Source organism: Oncorhynchus kisutch, linkage group LG23 (assembly GCF_002021735.2).
Source record: "Oncorhynchus kisutch isolate 150728-3 linkage group LG23, Okis_V2, whole genome shotgun sequence".
NCBI lineage: Eukaryota > Metazoa > Chordata > Actinopteri > Salmoniformes > Salmonidae > Oncorhynchus > Oncorhynchus kisutch.
In genome coordinates, this window is record NC_034196.2 from 23,672,904 (window position 1) to 23,693,436 (window position 20,533).

At 43.6% G+C, this 20,533-nt stretch overlaps 1 protein-coding gene across 3 annotated transcripts in view; it reads left to right on the forward strand.

Annotated features, from left to right (window-relative positions):
- LOC109868610 (cytospin-A) overlaps positions 1-20,533 on the forward strand; it is a 42,250-nt gene that overhangs the window by 14,356 nt on the left and 7,361 nt on the right. For 2 of the 3 annotated variants that reach the window (XM_031802533.1, XM_020458293.2), the window contains exons 9-12: positions 15,462-15,540; positions 16,946-17,026; positions 17,225-17,366; positions 18,469-18,571. In XM_031802533.1, the coding sequence (XP_031658393.1) occupies positions 15,462-15,540; positions 16,946-17,026; positions 17,225-17,366; positions 18,469-18,571 (405 nt within the window). The remainder of the gene's footprint in view (positions 1-15,461; positions 15,541-16,945; positions 17,027-17,224; positions 17,367-18,468; positions 18,572-20,533) is intronic. The other variant, XM_031802534.1, reaches the window with a different exon arrangement.

Consider the following 20,533-nt stretch of genomic DNA (forward strand, 5'->3'; position numbering starts at 1 on the left):
CACTCTGAGGCGGCTGATGTTGGTGGGATTTGGAGGATGTTGGAGGCAACAGGGGAAAGAGCCCCAAAATACAAATCCATGTACAGATTAAAGAGTTAAGCAGTTAGATTAAACAATTCCTTTTGTAGCATAAATGTTTTAAAATGAAACAGGTGAATTAACACTCCTCAGCAGGCTGACGTTAAAACCCATATGGTAGCAAAAACGAATTAGCAGAAATGGTTAACAAGTTAGAAATTATTTTAACACACTTTGCTGTAAGCTACAATTTACTATGTATGTCATATTTAATATATTCATCCCACCCAGTATTGTAATCAACTTACCAGAAAGCATGTAGTCCTTGGCTCAGACAGTGTAGTAGTGTGGGCTCAATAGCATCTCATTAGTGTGCAAGATCTTGAGAATCAGCTGTACATGTGATGGAAGAGTGCACTGCACGTGTGATGGAAGAATGCACTGTGCATGCAGAGGTTTCAATTCCATTGAATTGGGGATAGTTTAACCAAAATATGCCACAAGACCTAGAATTGCCTTATGTGTATCCCACAAAAAAGGTTCACTGTTATAAGCTAACATTTTTTTAAAGAATATTAAGCAACATTTTCAATTTCCCGAGTTGAACTTCCCATGGACCCTTTGCAACCCTAACAGTGAGTGATAAGGAGTTCGCATTATAGCACAAACAGACAGGCTAGAGTTATCCCTCAGTGGCTCAATCTCAGCATAATGATAGTAAACTTCACCTTAATTAACACATCATAAAGTTTATTAGTAAGGTCATTACTTTATGTAGGGTAAAGCCCTGCACAGGAATGCATTTTTAAACCCTACCTATGCCCTCGACTTTCAGGCCCAATTTGCTTCTGGCAAATTTAATCCCGGCCCTGCCTGAATTGCAAAATAAGTTCCTCCATTAGCTGTTCCTCTGTCTGTCGCTCGCTCCCAACACGTAGCTCGCTCTGCTCACGGAGACTTTCTCCATTTCCTCCTTCAGGTTGCTAAGAGAGTGATAGCAAAAGACTTGAAAATGATTCCTAATATGTTAAGCTATGCATAATTATATATGACAAAACATTTTTGGGAAGTTTGATAACATGACAATTCCCACTTCCTGACTCTAGACATTTGAGATACTGTTCTGCTGGGGTCCACAACAATGAAGGCTCTCAACACCTCCTCATGCTTGTACCCAGTCCTCCCCATCAGGCTACAGGTTACAAAAGGTGTTCCCACGCCATATGTTCCTCACTTCGCCCTCCCGTCTCCTCCTCCTCCCTCCATGTCCACAAGATATACACGAGCGGTGGCCTTAATCAGCTGTTCCTCATCTTGTAAATACAGTGCAGATTTACCTCGTTTCAACATCAACACCTTCAGAAGGTGATATCCCAGCAATGTGAACAAGGTAACCCCTGCTACCACTAACACTGCCCATGATGCATACTTCAAGATACCCCTCATTTGCTCCATAGTCCAGATCCATGCTGTTACTATAGCATCCTTCAGTTGCTGACCCTACAGTGACTGCCTTGAGAATAGCAATTGCATTGAATCGGTCTCCTGCTCCTGATCTCCTATTGCCCTTGTGGTTCACTGATAGATCTAGGACTGAATCTTTCACATACTCCCTACCTGTCTCCCAACTCCTACCTGACTTTCTAGCCACTGACATCCTATGTTCTGCTACAGTCGGAATCTGTATAGAGAATACTTCCCTGTGCTCAGGTTAGATACACATCTCTCATCTTGAGGCCGATCTACACCCCACCCCTTTGTGAACACGCTCGTTACAGTGTAAACTTTGGGTCCCAACGGTTGGTAAGCAGCAATCGTCTGGGAGATAAGTGTTTGCTGGTGGTTAGGAATGGGGGAGATTATCCAACCTTACAAAACTCTGTCACATGTTTCTTAATCACAGGTGACGCTATTATTACAGCAAACTTCCCTTCTGGTGAGGTGGCTTCCTGTATATGGGGATCTGTAGCTAGTTCTTCTGGTGAGGTGGCTTCCTGTATACGGGGATCTGTAGCTAGTCCTTCTGGTGAGGTGGCTTCCTGTATACGGGAATCTGTAGCTACTCCTTCTGGTGAGGTGGCTTCCTGTATACGGGGATCTGTAGCTAGTCCTTCTGGTGAGGTGGCTTCCTGTATACAGGGATCTGTAGCTAGTCCTTCTGGTGAGGTGGCTTCCTGTATACAGGGATCTGTAGCTAGTCCTTCTGGTGAGGTGGCTTCCTGTATACAGGGATCTGTAGCTAGTCCTTCTGGTGAGGTGGCTTCCTGTATACGGGGATCTGTAGCTAGTCCTTCTGGTGAGGTGGCTTCCTGTATACGGGGATCTGTAGCTAGTCCTTCTGGTGAGGTGGCTTCCTGTATACGGGGATCTGTAGCTAGTCCTTCTGGTGAGGTGGCTTCCTGTAAACGGGGATCTGTAGCTAGTCCTTCTGGTGAGGTGGCTTCCTGTATATGGGGATCTGTAGGTAGTCTTTCAAGAGCTGTACCTTCTTCGATGAACCACTCACTGAAAGTTGACAATAGTGTCTGAAATGATAACACCATCTCTGCTACTCCCACCATGATCTGGGTATGCATGATGTTCAACTTGTCTTCATAGTATTCTCTTGTGCAACATTAGCTGTCCTTCACTACGAGCTATCCCCTGTATTACTATACAGAGGCGTGGTATTGTTCCCCAGAGACTCATATTACCCACTTCCTTAATCTGTGAGCCACTCAAATCTCCGGCCCAGTCATATTCAATTCCACTTTCCCAATTCCCTGTAACGTTAACGTCTTGGTTTTTGGGACTGCATCGAATGCACTGATATCGGTCCTGCCAGAATCTGCAACTAACACCCTTATGGAAACATTCTGTCTCAGACACAGGCCGCCTATGTACCTTGCCTCCGGGCACAAATACATTTGCACATTGATCATTCCATCTAACCCATAACATGTTAATCACTACTGCTTGTCCACTTACAATATCCTTAGTGATATTCAGTAATAGCAAAGCAGGATTTGCAGTTATTGTGGTACCCAGAGTATCCCCAGTCTGTTCCATTATTCTGCCAAAAGGTATGTAAAGCTTGGACAGTCACAGAACATACGGATCATGTCACCTGTACTTGACTGACATCTTCAGCATAGACTGGATTCTATCAAACCTGTTCAGCCTCAGAGGAGTCCAGTAAATCATATTGAACACTTTAAATTGAATCAGTTTGGACCGGGCATCTCTAATAGGGAGGAGCATCTGTTGTTTCTTATTTACTTTATTTCACCTTTATTTAACCAGGTTGGCAAGTTGAGAACAAGTTCTTATTTACAATTGTGACCTGGCCAAGATAAAGCATAGCAGTTCGACACATACAAAGGCACAGAGTTACACATGGAGTAAAACAAACATACAGTAGAAACAAGTCTATATATGATGTGAGCAAATGAGGTGAGATAAGGGAGGTAAAGACAAAAAAAAGGCAATGGTGGCAAAGTAAATACAATATAGCAAGTAAAACACTGGAATGGTAGATTTGCAGTGGAAGAATGTGCAAAGTAGAAATAAAAATAATGGGGTGCAAAGGAGCAAAAATAAATCAATCAATCAAGTCAAATAAATACAGTTGGGAAAGAGGTAGTTGTTTGGCCTAAATTATTGGTGGGCTATGTACAGGTGCAGTAATCTGTGAGCTGCTCTGACAGCTGGTGCTTAAAGCTAGTGAGGGAGATAAGTGTTTCCAGTTTCAGAGATTTTTGTAGTTCGTTGCAGTCATTGACAGCAGAGAACTGGAAGGAGAGGCGGCCAAAGAAATAATTGGTTTTGGGGGTGACCAGAGAGATATACCTGCTGGAGCGCGTGCTACAGGTGGGTGATGCTATGGTGACCAGCGAGCTGAGATAAGGGGGGACTTTACCTAGCAGAGTCTTGTAGATGACATGGAGCCAGTGGGTTTGGCGACGAGTATGAAGCGAGGGCCAGCCAACAAGAGCATACAGGTCGCAATGGTAGGTAGTATATGGGGCTTTGGTGACAAAACGGATTGCACTGTGATAGACTGCATCCAATTTGTTGAGTAGGGTATTGGAGGGTATTTTGTAAATGACATCGCCGAAGTCGAGGATTGGTAGGATGGTCAGATTTACAAGGGTATGTTTCTCGGGCATGAGTGAAGGATGCTTTGTGAAATAGGAAGCTAATTCTAGATTTAACTTTGGATTGGAGATGTTTGATGTGGGTCTGGAAGGAGAGTTTACAGTCTAACCAGACACCTAGGTATTTGTAGTTGTCCACGTATTCTAAGTCAGAGCCGTCCAGAGTAGTGAGGTTGGGCAGGTGCAGGCAGCGATCGGTTGAAGAGCATGCATTTAGTTAAGAGCAATTGGAGGCCACGGAAGGAGAGTTGTATGGCATTGAAGCTTGCCTGGAGGGTTGTTAACAGTGTCCAAAAAAGGGCCAGAAGTATACAGAATGGTGTTGTCTGCGTAGAGGTGGATCGGAGACTCACCAGCAGCAAGAGCAACATCTTTGATGTATACAGAGAAGAGAGTCGGTCCAAGAATTGAACACTGTGGCACCCCCAGAGACTGCCAGAGGTCTGGACAGCAGACCCTCCGATTTGACACACTGAACTCTATCAGAGAAGCAGTTGGTGAACCAGGCGAGGCAATCATTTGAGAAACCAAGGCTGTCGAGTCTGCCGATGAGGATGTGGTGATTGACAGAGTCGAAAGCCTTGGCCAGATCAATGAATACGGCTGCACAGTAATGTTTCTTATCGATGGCGGTTAAGATATCGTTCAGGACCTTGAGCGTGGCTGAAGTGCACCCATAACCAGCTCTGAAACCAGATTGCATAGCAGAGAGGGTATGGTGAGATTCGAAATGGTCGGTAATCTGTTTGTTGACTTGGCTTTCGAAGACCTTAGAAAGGCAGGGTAGGATAGATATAGGTCTGTAGCAGTTTGGGTCAAGAGTGTCCCCCACCTTTGAAGAGGGGGATGACCGCAGCTGCTTTCCAATCTTTGGGAATCTCAAACGACACGAGAGATCGAACAGGCTAGTAATAGGGGTGGCAACAATTTCGGCAGATAATTTTAGAAAGAAAGGGTCCAGATTGTCTAGCCCGGCTGATTTGTATGGGTCCAGATTTTGCAGCTCTTTCAGAATATCAGCTGACTGGATTTGGGAGAAGGAGAACTGGGGAAGGCTTGGACGAGTTGCTGTAGGGGATGCAGTGCTGTTGACCGGGGTAGGGGTAGCCAGGTGGAAAGCATGGCCAGCCGTAGAAAAATGCTTATTGAAATTCTCAATTATAGTGGATTTATCAGTGGTGACAGTGTTTCCTATCCTCATTGCAGTGGGCAGCTGGGAGGAGGTGTTCTTATTCTCCATGGACGTTAGTGTCCCAGAACCTTTTTGAATTAGTCTTGCAGGAAGCTAATTTCTGCTTGAAAAAGCTAGCCTTGGCTTTTCTAACTGTCTGTGTATAATGGTTTCTAGCTTCCCTGAAAAGCTGCATATCACGGGGGCTGTTCGATGCTGATGCAGAACGACATAGGATGTTTTTGTGTTGGTTAAGGGCAGTCAGGTCTGGGGAGAACCAAGGGCTATATCTGTTCCTGGTTCAAAATTTCTTGAATGGGGCATGCTTATTTAAGATGGTTAGGAAGTCATTTAAAAAAAAATAACCATGCATCCTCTACTGACGGGATGAGATCAATATCCTTCCAGGATACCCCGGCCAGGTCGATTAGAAAGGCCTGCTCACTGAAGTGTTTCAGGGAACGTTTGACAGTGATGAGTGGAGGTTGTTTGACCGCTGACCCATTACGGATGCAGGCAATGAGGCAGTGATTGCTGAGATCTTGGTTGAAGACAGCAGAGGTATATTTAGAGTTGGTTAGGATGATACCTATGAGGGTGCTCGTGTTTACGGCTTTGGGGAGGTACCTGGTAGGTTCATTGATAATTGAGTGTGTGAGATTGAGGGCATCAAGCTTAGATTGTAGGATGGCTGGGGTGTTAAGCATGTTCCAGTTTCGGTCGCCTAGCAGCACGAGCTCTGAAGATGAGGGGCAATCAATATAGCAGGCGGCAACAGTGAGAGACTTGTTTTTAGAGAGGTGGATTTTTAAAAGTAGAAGTTCAAATTGTTTGGGTACAGACCTGGATAGTAGGACAGAACTCTGTTGTAATATTATATTCCATTCCTCCTCTCCAAATGTTACCTCCAAGTCTTTTTCTCCATATGTCCTTTAGGCCCATACAAGTATCCTTAAATCCACCTGTAAGGTGGCAATATAAAAGCCCTGCTGTATGTGGTAATTTGCAAAGGATGTCTATCGTAACACTATCGGAATGTACTGGGAATGTGTTCTATCCTACCTTTAAACATACAGTCTCTAAGCTGGATATATCTGTCTTGTTTCTGTAAATTATACTTGGACCGTAGTTATTCAGAGGTAAGTGTTTCTTGATACAGACAACCAATGTTCTTTATCCCCTTTCTATACCAACCTTTCCAGAAAACTGTGTCCCCCTATTTTCAATTTAGGTTTGTTCCATAATGAAACGGAGCTTGTCAAGAAAGGTGACAATCTCTCTCTCTTATGAATCTGTCTCCATATATTTTTAGTATAGGACATTATTGGATTCTGCAGTCCCACCTTTTGTTGACTCAGATAATCTGATTTATCCATATGGGGCATTAAGTTCCTCTTCCATGTCCACCCAAATTGGCCTAGTTGAGTTCTCAATGGAGCGAGAGAGCCTATTTGGGCAGCGACAAATAATTGCATGTTAGGGAGCTTTAATCTCCCTTAGTCTTTGCCTGTAATCTCGCTAGTTTCATCCTGGTGGCCGTCTTGCAAAGATTACTGCAATAGCACAGCGCAGAATGCTCAATGAGGTTAAGAAGAATCCTAGAGTGCCAGCTAAGGACTTACAGAAATCTCTGGAAGATGCTAACATCTCTGACTAGTCTACAATACGTAAAACACTAAACAAGAATGGTGTTCATTGGAGGACACCATGGAAGAAACCACTGCTGTCCAAAAAAAAAGTTTGCAAAAGAGCACCTAGATGTCCCACAGCGCTACTGGCAAAATATTCTGTGGACAAATGAAACTAAAGTTGTAGTGTTTGGAAGGAACACACAACACTATGTGAGGAGAAAAAAGGCACAACACCAACATCAAAACCTCATCCACACTGTAAAGTATGGTGGAGGGCGCATCATGGTTTGGGGCGGCTTGCTGCCTCGGCCTGGACAGCTTGCTGTCATCGACAGAAAAAGTTTAGCCTTACATTCTCCTGCAAAATGTCTATCTGTCTGCCAATAGAAGCGCAACATAAGTTAGGTGATGCAACAGGACAACAACCCAAAATACAGAAGTAAATCAACAACAGAATGGCTTGAACAGAAGAAAATACGCCTTCTGGAGTGGCCCAGTCAGTCCTGACCTTCTGGAGTGGCCCAGTCAGAGTCCTGACCTTCTGGAGTGGCCCAGTCAGAGTCCTGACCTCAACCCGATTTGAGAGGCTGTGGCATGACCTCGAGAGAGGTTCACACCAGACATCACTTGAATGTTGCTGATCTGAAACAGTTTTGTCAAGAGGAATGGTCCAGAATTCCTCCTGACCATTGTCAGGTCTGATCCGCAACTTCAGAAAACATTGGGTTGAGGTTATTGCTGCCAAAGGAGGGTCAAACAGTTATTAAATCCAAGGATTCACATACTTTTCCCACCCTGCACTGTGAATGTTTAAACTGTGTTTAATAATGACATGAAAATGTGTTATTAGTGTAAGCAGACTGTGTTTGTCTATTGTTGTGACTTAGATGAAGATCAGATAAAATGTTGTGACCGATTTCTGCAGAGATCCATGTAATTCCAAAGGGTCCACATACTTTTTCTTCCCACTGTAGATACCATCTGGAGTCACTATCACCATAACCTTGAGAGAGGACAGACCTAAACAAGTTTAAGGCATTTCTTATTCAGGAAATGCAGACAAACTATTCACCGTATGAATAATTATTACATTCCCACTTTTCTTAATACTATATTTCTAAGAGAAATGTCAGAGAATAACAACACACTGTTGAAGCCCTTTTGCAAATTGGCTTATACAGTACTTATTTTAGCGACCTCAAGGCAGAGTTCCATGGTCTGGGAGTTAGAGGGCTAACCCTTAGGGTGACATCCCAACCATACAGCAGGCCCAATCTTGTAATATTTGTATTGAAGCAAAGACAAAAACAAAACAACAGCAACACACTTCTTCATATTATACTTAAATCCCACCCAATGTCTCTAGCCTTTGTGGTGAGGGTGTTCAGGCCTCACCAGAAAGTTACAACAGAGGTCATTCAACACCATTAAGTGAGTATGTTCATTCCCTGTACTTCAGGGCTACTTATATAAAGACATTTCAAACCTTCTGTGTACCCGTTTTACATGTAGTTTTTTCAGTACATTGTTATCAGGAGAACTTCCATGTGTGCATCCAGAATTCAGACAATATGTACTTCAGAACATGTCATTTCTGTGCCCTTTTAATGTGCATCATTTCTAAACCAAATAAAAACACCCCACACAGTTACATCAGACATTATATTAACACCACTACCAAATATTAATAACAGGTGTGGTGCTGGTGTGTGTGGTAAAAAAATAGGGCAAAAACAAACAAAAGGCCAGGCCTTACTTAATTGGGAGCTCCCTTTACGGCCAGATAACTTTTGTTGCTGATTATAAGATTTAGCATAGTGAGAACTACATTTACATTTTCTCTTCTAGGAGAGGATAGGGTGTCCCGATCTCTCTGTTTGAAATGTTTCCCGAGGCTGTTGCCTTGAGAGAGCAGTTAGTGAAATTCTGAAGTTTTATAAAGTATAAAACAAAACATAATAAACAAGACAAAACAAAACATAATAAATTCTCTTCAGTCCACTGTCCTCCCTCCACTCATTAATCGTTTGGGGTTTTATCCATCCCAACATTTACTGCATATACTATTACCAATCTGTGTTGGATATTCCCTGTTTGCTTCACACTCATTGATGTCTACTATTTTAAGAATAATGTGCTGAATCGAGACAGATCTATTTTGCTGGCGTGGGGGGGGGCATTGTAATCGAAGTATGCTTAACCAGTTCTGTAGCCTGTAGTACCCTTAGACACGGTGGCATTCCCTTTGCCGCCAAGTCTGACGATTTAGTCCAGTACTGACTGTTCTCTCTCTTCCACATGATTTTACGTAACCACCGCACTACGAGGCCCTTTTTACTCATGAACACAATTTTAAAAGGTCATTTTAGGTTTGGTAAACCCAATGCTGCCGCTTGACAGCTTTTTTTAAAACTCTACAATTTGTTTCTTTAACTCTACAAACAATGACTGACAATATTAACTCCACTCTAAATTCTCATGAGGATCCCTCCTTGATTTCGTCAATTCTATGTAGCTATTTCAAGATCAAAATGGAATAATGTCTCACGAGATTAAAAACCCCCAAGGTTTTCTGAGTTTGCAAGGAGTTTTTGTCCGTGCCAACTTTAACTTGTTACTTTTTAGAATCCATTTTCCCTGTCATTTCGCATAGATTATCCAACCTCAAAATTGGTTACACACCCGTCGCCATGTAAAATGATCTGGCTGTTACTGGTTCTATGGTCAGAGACATGGGTAGTAGTCATATAGCTTTCGATTCTGCCCCTGTTACCCTACTAATTGTAATACTTTTTCCTGTTGTAAATGTAGCCTATGTCAAGCACCCCTGCTAATCTGTCTGTTGTTAATGCTGCGAACACATGCGTCGCAGCATTCCCTCCATAGGGAGCGGGTGCAGTAGGCTCCAGTACTACCGTACACTCATTCTTCCAATGACCGATGGTCCCACATCTAAAACGGGGTTCTATCGCCCTGCGTCTTAGCACAGGTTTTCTGCCCTTTCCTCTGTTTCTTTATCTTACCTTGACTGTTAAACCCACTGTTAGTGACTTTCACTGTGGCTTTATCAACCACATTCAAGGATGCTTGGTGAGCGGAATTAGATTCCACTCTCAAAACCTCCTGCACTATTTCATCCCAGTGAAAATGTTTGTCCACTACCCCCACAATAGCCATTTTGATAACAGGTTTCAAACCTGCCATCAAAGCAGACGAACACATTCTATCAATATACTCACGTATCCGGTCTTTTTGATGCTATCTACTAACTTTGGTTTTATCGGTTTAGCTTTTTGGTTGATAGCCTGCTGACATCAACACGCTGATTTATTGCCCTTTAGATTTGTATTGTATGTCATTGTGCCAACTCACAATATCATCTCTGAATTCTTTATTAGATTGGTCTGCTGACGGAAAATTACAATCTTATCCAGTTTGCAAGATTTTTCCCATATTGGAGCCAAATTGGTCCTCTTTCAGCGCCTCTATGGCTTTAATCTTTTCTTACAGGGAGAGTTTGGGTCGTCGGTCGCCATTTCAATAGTTATTATTCCAACACCTCTCCCGGCGGTGTCCAGGGGGTTTTCCTCACTCGCGGCTCTAATACACGGCAATTTAAAAAAAAGTGATACTCACTTCCTGGATAGTAGTTAAGGTATAGGTGCCTAATAATTTGGTCACGGGGGCCTAATACTTTGTATTAGAACCAGTACTGAAGCATCTGTCAATTTTACTACTGGAGAATACAGGAGACCTAATGTCTTATACCAGTGTCATGCTTCAAATATCACTGTTGTTGACAACACAGGTTCCCCAACCCAATAGGGCATAAACCACCCTCTCTCCTTATTGCTACTGCTAAATACACACATCATGTTCAAACAACTTTCAAATATTATATTTGAGCTTTTCTACCCGTGGACTACTTCTCTACAACCTACCGTACTAGTACACAAGCATGCACATTTAACCACACACACACTACCCCCTTACAGCCACCGCGGCTGGGCTTTCACTCCCCCTTTATGGGTCTAGCAGGGAACCAACCCCACTCAGGATTTACCCCCTAGGATTTACCTTCTGCAGGGAACAGCTTGCTCGGCTTACTTTCCTGGACTTACCCTATGCTTATATGAAGCTAGCAGAAACCAACCCACTCAGGATTTACCCCCTAGGATTTACCTTCTGCAGGGAACAGCTTGCTCGGCTTACTTTCCTGGACTTACCCTATGCTTATATGAAGCTAGCAGAAACCAACCCACTCAGGATTTACCCCCAGGATTTACCTTCTGCAGGGAACAGCTTGCTCGGCTTACTTTCCTGGACTTACCCTATGCTTATATGAAGCTAGCAGAAACCAACCCACTCAGGATTTACCCCCTAGGATTTACCTTCTGCAGGGAACAGCTTGCTCGGCTTACTTTCCGGGACTTACCCTATGCTTATATGAAGCTAGCAGAAACCAACCCACTCAGGATTTACCCCCTAGGACTTACCCCCCACAGGTACCAGCCTGCTCGGAATTACCCTATACCATAAATCTACGACCGGTCATAATACAATGGGACTATTGAATAAGCTCTGGTTTTCTCGGTCCATATCCTATTATTGGTTCAACCTACAACTCTAACAGGTGTAGGAACTGTGCCTACCTTGTTTTTGGTGCTGGCTCCTGTTTCACTGATTCGGACTCTCTAGTTTGACTGTGAATCGTGGTGAATCCTGACGGCAACGCCAACTGTTTTGAACAGAGTAAAAACTCAAATGGATGACTCGAAAAAAAGCTCAAACCAAGTTCATTCACCCACTGGGTCAAACAGCTGTAAAGACAAAGACTTGTTTACACAAGCACGTATATTTATACCCTTCTACTAGGAGTCAACTCCTTGCACATCTAGATAGCCAATGCATCTCTGCTGCTGGTCAGGAATGTAATTGGTTCCTTTTACTGGTGTAGTCATGGTCTAACCTCCTGCTAGAACCTTCGTAGGCATGTAAGTACTAGCACCCGGTTACTTGGTTACTCAGCCCTGCACATTAGAGGCTACTGCCACTTTAATAACGGAACACTGGTCACTTTAATAATGGAACACTAGTCACTTTAATAATGGAACACTAGTCAGTTTAATGTTTACTTAGTGCTTTATTCATCTCATATGTATATACTGTATTCTATTGTACTGTATTTTAGTCAATGCCACTCCTACATTGCTCAATCTAATATTTAGGTTTCTTAATTCCATTCATTTACTTTTAGATTTGTGTGTATTGTTGTGAATTGTTAGGTACCTACTGCACTGTTGCACAGTTGGAATTAGGAACACAAGGCTTTCGCAACACCCACAGTAACATCTGCTAAAAATGTGTATGTGACCAATAACTTGATTTGAAGTGTGTGTGTGTGTGTGTGTGTGTGTGTGTGTGTGTGTGTGTGTGTGTGTGTGATAGGAATATTCCTTCTCACTCCTCCCTAATCCGTGGCTGTCCTACCTTATCAGTGACTGAAACCAGACTGTTGCCTTTTGCCTTCCTCTATAGGATCCATGAGATTTAACAATAACCTGTTTGACAGAATGTAAACTGCCTGCCTCCCAACCTTGTCTCCCTCAGTAACTTTCCATGCACCGTGTTCTTATCCATCCTCCTTTGACCCCAACATATATTAATGTAAAGTAATCAATACATTCTAGTATGGTAACATAAATAAGTATATTTCAAGCTAGAAAAAAACAACTGTTGACCGAGAGTTATCTGTTCTTTCGACCAAGCGATTGGTTTAAATTTTAAAAAGGGTATTTTTCCATATATAGACACACCATATATTTGAATAAAATCAACTATATGTAGGCTACTGAGCTTGTCTGATGCTTTAAGCACTGTAATTTTAAAATGAATACAAACAAATTACTAAAGAGGGGGCCAGAGATCAATAAAGCCTAACCAGAAGAAGAAAAAAACTGGTCCGTTTTAGTCCACCCATCTGATTCACAGGCGTGTCTTCTGTGTCATAATTAAAAAATATATATATTTGCCACTGCTCGACTACAAAAATCTTGGTCGACCAACAGCCTATCGACCAAACAATCGACCAGTCGCCTAAATGGGGTCAGCTCTAAATGGGGTCAGCTCTGCTCAATGATGAGATATGTTATGAGCATGAGAAAATGGCTCCGATTCAAAATGTTAGTGATAACTGAGCCCTACCTGTACCCAACTTCTTAATGAAAAAACAGGCCCTACCCAGTCCTAACCCGATGTATAATGTCGGGTAGCTCTAATATAGGGTGTCCACCCTCTCTGCCCAGAGTGGTTGAAATCGCGCTGTGGTGATGAAATTTCACTTCCTTATGTTATAAAATACATTTTACCAAGACAAATATGATTCTTCATGTTCTGAATCGTTCAGTGGGGTCTTTCTCTAACATATCATTAACATTATATCTATATATTATATAGCATACCACTGCTGGCTTGCTTCTGAAGCTAAGCAGGGTTGGTCCTGGTCAGTCCCTGGATGGGAGACCAGATGCTGCTGGAAGTGGTGTTGGAGGGCCAGTAGGGCCACTCTTTCCTCTGGTCTAAAAAATAAAATATCCCAATGCCCCAGGGCAGTGATTGGGGACATTGCCCTATGTAGGGTGCCGTCTTTCGGATGGGACGTTAAACGGGTGTCCTGACTCTCTGAGGTCATTAAAGATCCCATGGCACTTATCATAAGAGTAGGGGTGTTGACCCCGGTGTCCTGGCTAAATTCCCAATCTGACCCTCAGACCATCATGGTCACCTAATAATCCCCAGTTTACAATTGGCTCATTCACCCCCCTCCTCTCCCCTGTAACTATTCCCCAGGTTGTTGCTGTAAATGAGAATGTGTTCTCAGTCAACTTACCTGGTCAAATAACAGATACATTTAAAAAATATATATATATCCAAAAAGTCAGATTTCGTAACCTAATACATCCGATAATAAGTACCAAGATGTGACAGAGCAGTACCGTAATTTCCGGACTATAAGCCGCTACTTTATTCCCATGATTTGAACCTCGCGGTTTATACAATGACGCGGCTGATTTATGGATTTTTCCCGCTTTCACAAGATTCATGCCGCCAAAAAACTGAGCACCGTCACATGGCCTTAATGAGTCGATGATAAGACGTTGGAAAGCAGCGTGAAGAACTGACTCAGTGCAAAAAGACAACAGCTTTCAGAGGGAAGAAAAGCAGATGGCCCAAAGTATTTGCAGCCACTCGACATCAGTGTAAATCGTGCATTTAAGGTGGCGCTCCTTTTTCAGTGGGAGGCTTGGATGACAAGTGGGGAGAAATCCTTAACTAAAACGGGCCGCATGCGAAGAGCAACTTATGGTCAAGTGTGCCAGTGGGTCCTGACAGCGTGGAGCATTGTCAAAAAATCCACTATCATCAACGGGTTTCGAAAGGCTGGACTGCTGCGTGTTGAAGGGGCAGCATGAGCTCAGCGGGGTATTTGCCTCCGGATGAAAGTGACGAGAGCGACAATGAAAACGACCCAACATCGGATGAAGCAATTCTGAGGCTATTCAACTCCGACACCGAAGGAGATGGCTTCAGTGGTTTCAGTGCACAGGAGGAGGAAGATAGTGACCAATGACTTTCTTGGTAGGCTACTGTTTAATTTTTGTTACAAGCCGTGTTTCGTTTAACGGCTGTGTAAAGTTTATTTGTTTCAATGTACCGGTAGGCACCTGCGGCTTATAGACATGTGCGGCCTATTTATGTACAAAATACATATTTTTTAAATAATTCAGTGGGTGCGGTTTATATTCAGGTGCGCTTAATAGTCCAGCAATTACGGTACCTCTTTCCCACAGACACTTTCGAGGATTTGACATGTTCTTGTGGTCGTCTGCAAAGTTGTTCCCTCTTGTTAGAAAGGCTTTGAAAATAAAAAGCTTGCGGTATGCTCTTTGCTCCATTGACATTTCACAAAGATATGCTTGTTTTTTGTGAAATCTTCGCGAAAGAACAAGAATTTCACATTAATCTGAAGAGTGTACACCTAACTGAAAATACTATGTCATGTCTCAATCGATATATATCTAACCTCTTTTTTCTTTCTTTGTCCTCCGGGTTATAGAAGAAAGATGACAAGTTCAAATGTGAAGCCTGTCAGTCAGACTTAATTCTCCCACTGCATCCAGCCTAGCTGACGCAATGCTATTTTCCAGATATTTTAGAAAACATTTTTGGCCCCTTTTTTTTTTCCGGCCTCTGATTTAGTCTCCCTAATTTTGGCCATCCGATCCTACAATGGTAAAAACTCCAATAACTTTGGAACGGGTGATAATGGTTTTCTTAGGAGTATATATACAATTAACATTATTTTACCCATTGGACAAAATATGCATTTTTGATTGGATACCCTACTTCTGGAGTAGTTCTGTTATACTGTCCTCATTAATGAACAATGTTGCTGTATATGCTAGTGTGTAATGTCTGATTCTCTTCAATTGTGCTATGTTTCAGAGGCACACTGCGTCGACCCCCAAACCCCCATCCTCCATGGTGGACAAGAGGTCCAGTTACACAGACCTCACTATGCCAGGTGGGTACAACACTGTCTTCATTCATATCATTTAATGGTTGTCCAACAGAACAGACATATTTACATTTGAGTTATTTAGGAGACACTTGTCCAGGGAGTCAGTGCGTTCACCTAGTTTAGTTGGTTTACCTCACTGCACCATGACCTCACAGATGAACACCACAAGACCGAAGCAAGTCCGTCACTGCCGTCCTGATGTCCATGTATAGCTAGGAGGTTGGAATAGTAGAGCGGTGTGTAGCAGATGGGAGACTGACCTCCTATCTTGAGTGTCAGGTGTAATAATGGATGAAGGGCCACAGGCACTGCAATCACATGGGGTTCATATTGCAGGCACTGCAATCACATGGGGTTCATATTGCAGGCACTGCAATCACATGGGGTTCATATTGCAGGCACTGCAATCACATGGGGTTCATATTGCAGGCACTGCAATCACATGGGGTTCATATAGCAGGCACTGCAATCACATGGGGTTCATATTGCAGGCACTGCAATCACATGGGGTTCATATTGCAGGCACTGCAATCACATGGGGTTCATATAGCAGGCACTGCAATCACATGGGGTTCATATTGCAGGCACTGCAATCACATGGGGTTCATATAGCAGGCACTGCAATCACATGGGGTTCATATTGCAGGCACTGCAATCACATGGGGTTCATATAGCAGCCCAGTGCAGACAGCCATCGGTGGGGAGGCTACAGGCACTGCAATCACATCAGGTTCATATAGCAGCCCAGCGCAGACAGCCATCGGTGGGGAGGCTACAGGCACTGCAATCACATCAGGTTCATATAGCAGCCCAGTGCAGACAGCCATCGGTGGGGAGGCTACAGGCACTGCAATCACATGGGGTTCATATAGCAGGCACTGCAATCACATGGGGTTCATATAGCAGCCCAGCGCAGACAGCCATCGGTGGGGAGGCCACAGGCTCAGACAACAGGGCTTTGCCCTAAATGGCATCCTATTCCTCCATTTTATATAGAGCTCTATAGGCCTGGTCAAAAGTAGTGCATTTAATGGGGAATAGGGTGCCATTTTGGATGCAGACAAGGAGTAAAAAGAGCATGCCACAGTGGATGTAGATGCCTGTTCACACACTTCTTACGAGCCACCGTTGCTAACTCAGCTCACACTCAGTTTTTCCACTTAGCTTGGCACAAAAGCAGCCAACTGTGAGCCTCACAAAGCTCTAGTTTTATATTTAGGAAAAGTCTGTTTGCATTAACGGGTATTAATGTAATAACTTGGGCTCTGAAGTGTGCTTATTTACTGGCTGGATGATTTTATGGATCGGGGTTATGACTTGCCCCCTGCTTCAACTAACATACTTCCATATTTAGTTAATTTAAGGGTTCATTTAGAGTACTAGGGACTGTGTTCTCCATCCCCAACAGCAGATCACCTGCTCCGGGCCTCACCTGGGACCCCCTCTGCCCTCCAGAGGGTCCCCAACATGGACTCCAAGTCCCTCTCAGGTGTGTGTTTACTATATGCACCTGTCTGATGCTGTATCATACATTTGCGACTGTGTGCTGTGCTCCAAATTACTTTATTGTGGCTTGATAGTGAAAGTAATGTGATTGTGGTGCAGATAACACTGTGGTTAACTACTTCTTCAGTCATCACAGTGACCCATGTTCCAGTAAGTGACCTTTCTCCTGTCTTGTCCCCAGTGTCCCGAAGGTGCAGTGAGGAGCTGAAGAGGGACATGTCTGCCTCAGAGAACACTGCCTCGGCCTCCCTCATCACCTCCTCCCTTTCAGCTGCCTCCTCCCCCACTGCCTCAGTCACCCCCTCCGCAAGGGGACGCTTACGGTATGGACTCTCTCTCTCTGTGTGTGCCTGCCTATATATATATATATATATATATATATATTTCGCCTGCAATATCAGTTCTGTTATACTCACAGACAATATTTTTTACAGTTTTGGAAACTTTAGAGTTTTCTATCCTAAGCTGTCAATTATATGCGTATTCTAGCATCTGGTCCTGAGAAATAGGCCGTTTACTTTGGGAATGTTATTTTTCTAAAAATAAAAATAGTGCCCCCTAGCTTCAAGAGGTTTGTTGTAAATGACTATTGTAGCTGGAAACGGCTGATATCTACATCGGCGAACAGAGGCCCATTCAGCTACCATCAGTCCTGTGTTCCAATGGCACGTTGTTGGCTAATCCAAGTTTATACTTTTAAAAGGCTAATTGATCATTAGAAAATCATTTTGCAATGATGTTAGCACAGCTGAAAACTGTTGTCCTGATTAAAGAAGCAATATAACTGGCCTTTAGACTTATTGGGTATCTGGAGCATCAGCATTTGTGGGTTCGATTACAGGCTCAAAATGGCCAGAAACAAAACTTTCTTCTGAAACTCGTCAGTGTGTTCTTGTTCTGAGAAATGAAAGCTATTGCATTTGAGAAATTGCCAAGAAACTGAAGATCTGGTACAATGCTGTGTACTACTCCCTTCCCAGAACAGCACAAACTGGCTCTAACCAGAATAGAAAGAGTGGGAGGCCCGGTGCACAACTGAACAAGAGGACAAGTGTCTAGTTTGAGAAACAGACGCCTCATAAGTCCTCAACTGGCAGCTTCATTAAATAGTATTTTGTCCACAGCTTGACTTGCTAGTCGGTGAATGTTGGGGATGAACAAAAAAAAACACATTGTATTTTTGAGGTTTTCAATGCCACGCTGATGTGTTGTAGATTTTCCTCTTCTGAAAGGTGCACTGAGGCAGTTTGTCAGACACAGATATAGCCTAGTGCTGGACTGAAAAGCAAGCTTAATGGAGAATCTCCTTTGCCAATACTTTTTAGTCCAAGATCAGGCTAAAAATGTGTCTGTAAAACCGCCCCTATGTGTCTGCTTTATTCTTTCTGTTCCTGTGTTCTTTCATGTCCTTCTGTGTGTCCATAGGGAGGAGAGAAAAGACGCCCTGTCTGCACTGGCCAGGGAGTATGGGGGGTCCAAGAGGAACGCCCTGCTGAAGTGGTGCCAGAAGAAGACTGAAGGATACCTGGTAATAACCAACAGGGTGGGAAAAGGGTGGAGGGTACAGGCTGGCGGTAAGACACACACGTGCATGCACACACCAACTTAGGCGACTACTTACTCCATCCCATTGGACAATGTTTGGTTTCTCAACAGGTTTGGATGCAGGGAAGAATATCAGATCATTACCGTTACTGTTTTGATCAGTAACGCCTTATGCTCTCTATGGAATAGCTGCAAACACAGATGGTAAACGCTGTGTTTCCTTCCTGTTCGTTTCCAATCAGATCCCCTTCCAGGCTTTTAAGATGTTTACCCACCAGGCAGCATTAAGGATTCCCTGTGTAGTTACCATGGTAGCAGTTAGGCTTTGCCCTCTCCAGGAAGTGTGCCAGACTTCGCCCTAGTCCCGGCCTCTCCTCTGCCAACTTGACCTCTCCTCTCGCTGAAACTCTGACGGTATGGGCAAGGGCACGTTGGCACAGATGGGCATTGTGGGGAACTGTGTAGGGTAAAAAAAAATAGAGGATTATAGTCTCTGTTGTAGCACAAGCGTTCTTAGCCGTTCAGTTTGGGAAATAGTATTAAAGGCCTTGTCTTTCTATGTTAAATAGCCTCTCTACTTTTTCGTCTTTTCTGTTGGTTTCTGGCAGGGGCAGTCCCCTGTCTCCTCTCCAAGTTGTAAATGTTCTCTGTCTCTGTCTCTTACCCCTTTTTGTCATTGTTTTCAGGAGTACTGTAGTTAATGTGTTCATTACCTGTGCTCTGGTGCTGCTAGGAGCCATGCTCACTGTAAACACTGCTACCAGCCATGCATCTCCTACTGTAGCTCAGCCCTGTTTTCCCACAGATTGTACCTTAATGTTCTCTGCTGAGCTCGTCCTGTTGCTTTTACTCTCCAGCTCTATCCATCGGTGGTTCATATATTTTTCTGCCAACACTGGTAAAGCAAGGGGATGCAGAGAGAATACTTACCTTCAACCTAGCACATATGTATGTGTTCCTTGTTGCTACGTTTGTTTGCATTTTAACAGTCCTTTCTCAAAAGTTTCATTGTGGAAAAAGGTTCTGAGGAAAAGATGCACTTTAATAACCTGTGTAGTCACTAACTATGGTGAGCCAGAGTTTCTTTGCCCGCAGCATGTGTAGTCCTGGTTAACACCAATGACACAGGTGCTGTGTCCTAGAGAGACAGTGAATTGGGGTCCCACAGAGAGCAATGACACCTCTTGGAGGAGCCCCCAGGCACTCTCCCCTCTTCCCTGCTCCACACTGCAGTGTTCCTTGTGTAATGGCGCCCTAGTGTCTGGACCATTTCCTTCTGCCCATGTCCCCTGACTCTCGGCTTCTCTGATAATTGACACAGGTCCCCTGTGACCCTTAGTAGAGAGTTGAGGACTGCCTCGCTGTAGACAGGGACTGCGTCCCAAATGGCATCCTATTCCCTATATAGTGCCCTAGGGGGTGAGAAGGTTGGGATGGGATTACTGAGTTTCCATCGTCTCTGGTAGTGGAAGCTGTCATCTAACATTCCTACAGTGCATTCAGAAAGTATCAGTCTAATAGGCTGACCACACGCGAGTGCAAAATACATTTAGAAATCTATGTTATTCAATTATTGTACCCACACTGGTCGCGTGCGTCAACGAGCGTCTGCGTTGCCAAGGGCTAAAATAGAACTCCTTTCTATTTCTGGCACAGATCGCGCTGCAAGTCCTGCCTCTCCCATCTCCTCATTGGTTTATAGAAGCAGGTACCCACGTGCCATCTCCTCATTGGTTATACCCACGTGGGTGACTGAAAGACGAACTGTGTTGCTGGTCGGTGTAGTAATACTATGAAAGTTTAGATGCCGATCGCCATATAAGTTCAAAGATGAAAAAGCCTGGAAGGAGGAGAGATGACTAGAAACGATTCGTTTGACCGTTTTATGTATGGATTAATTGTCAGAGTAGCGGACCTTGTGCATTTCATGTAAAATAAATAAATT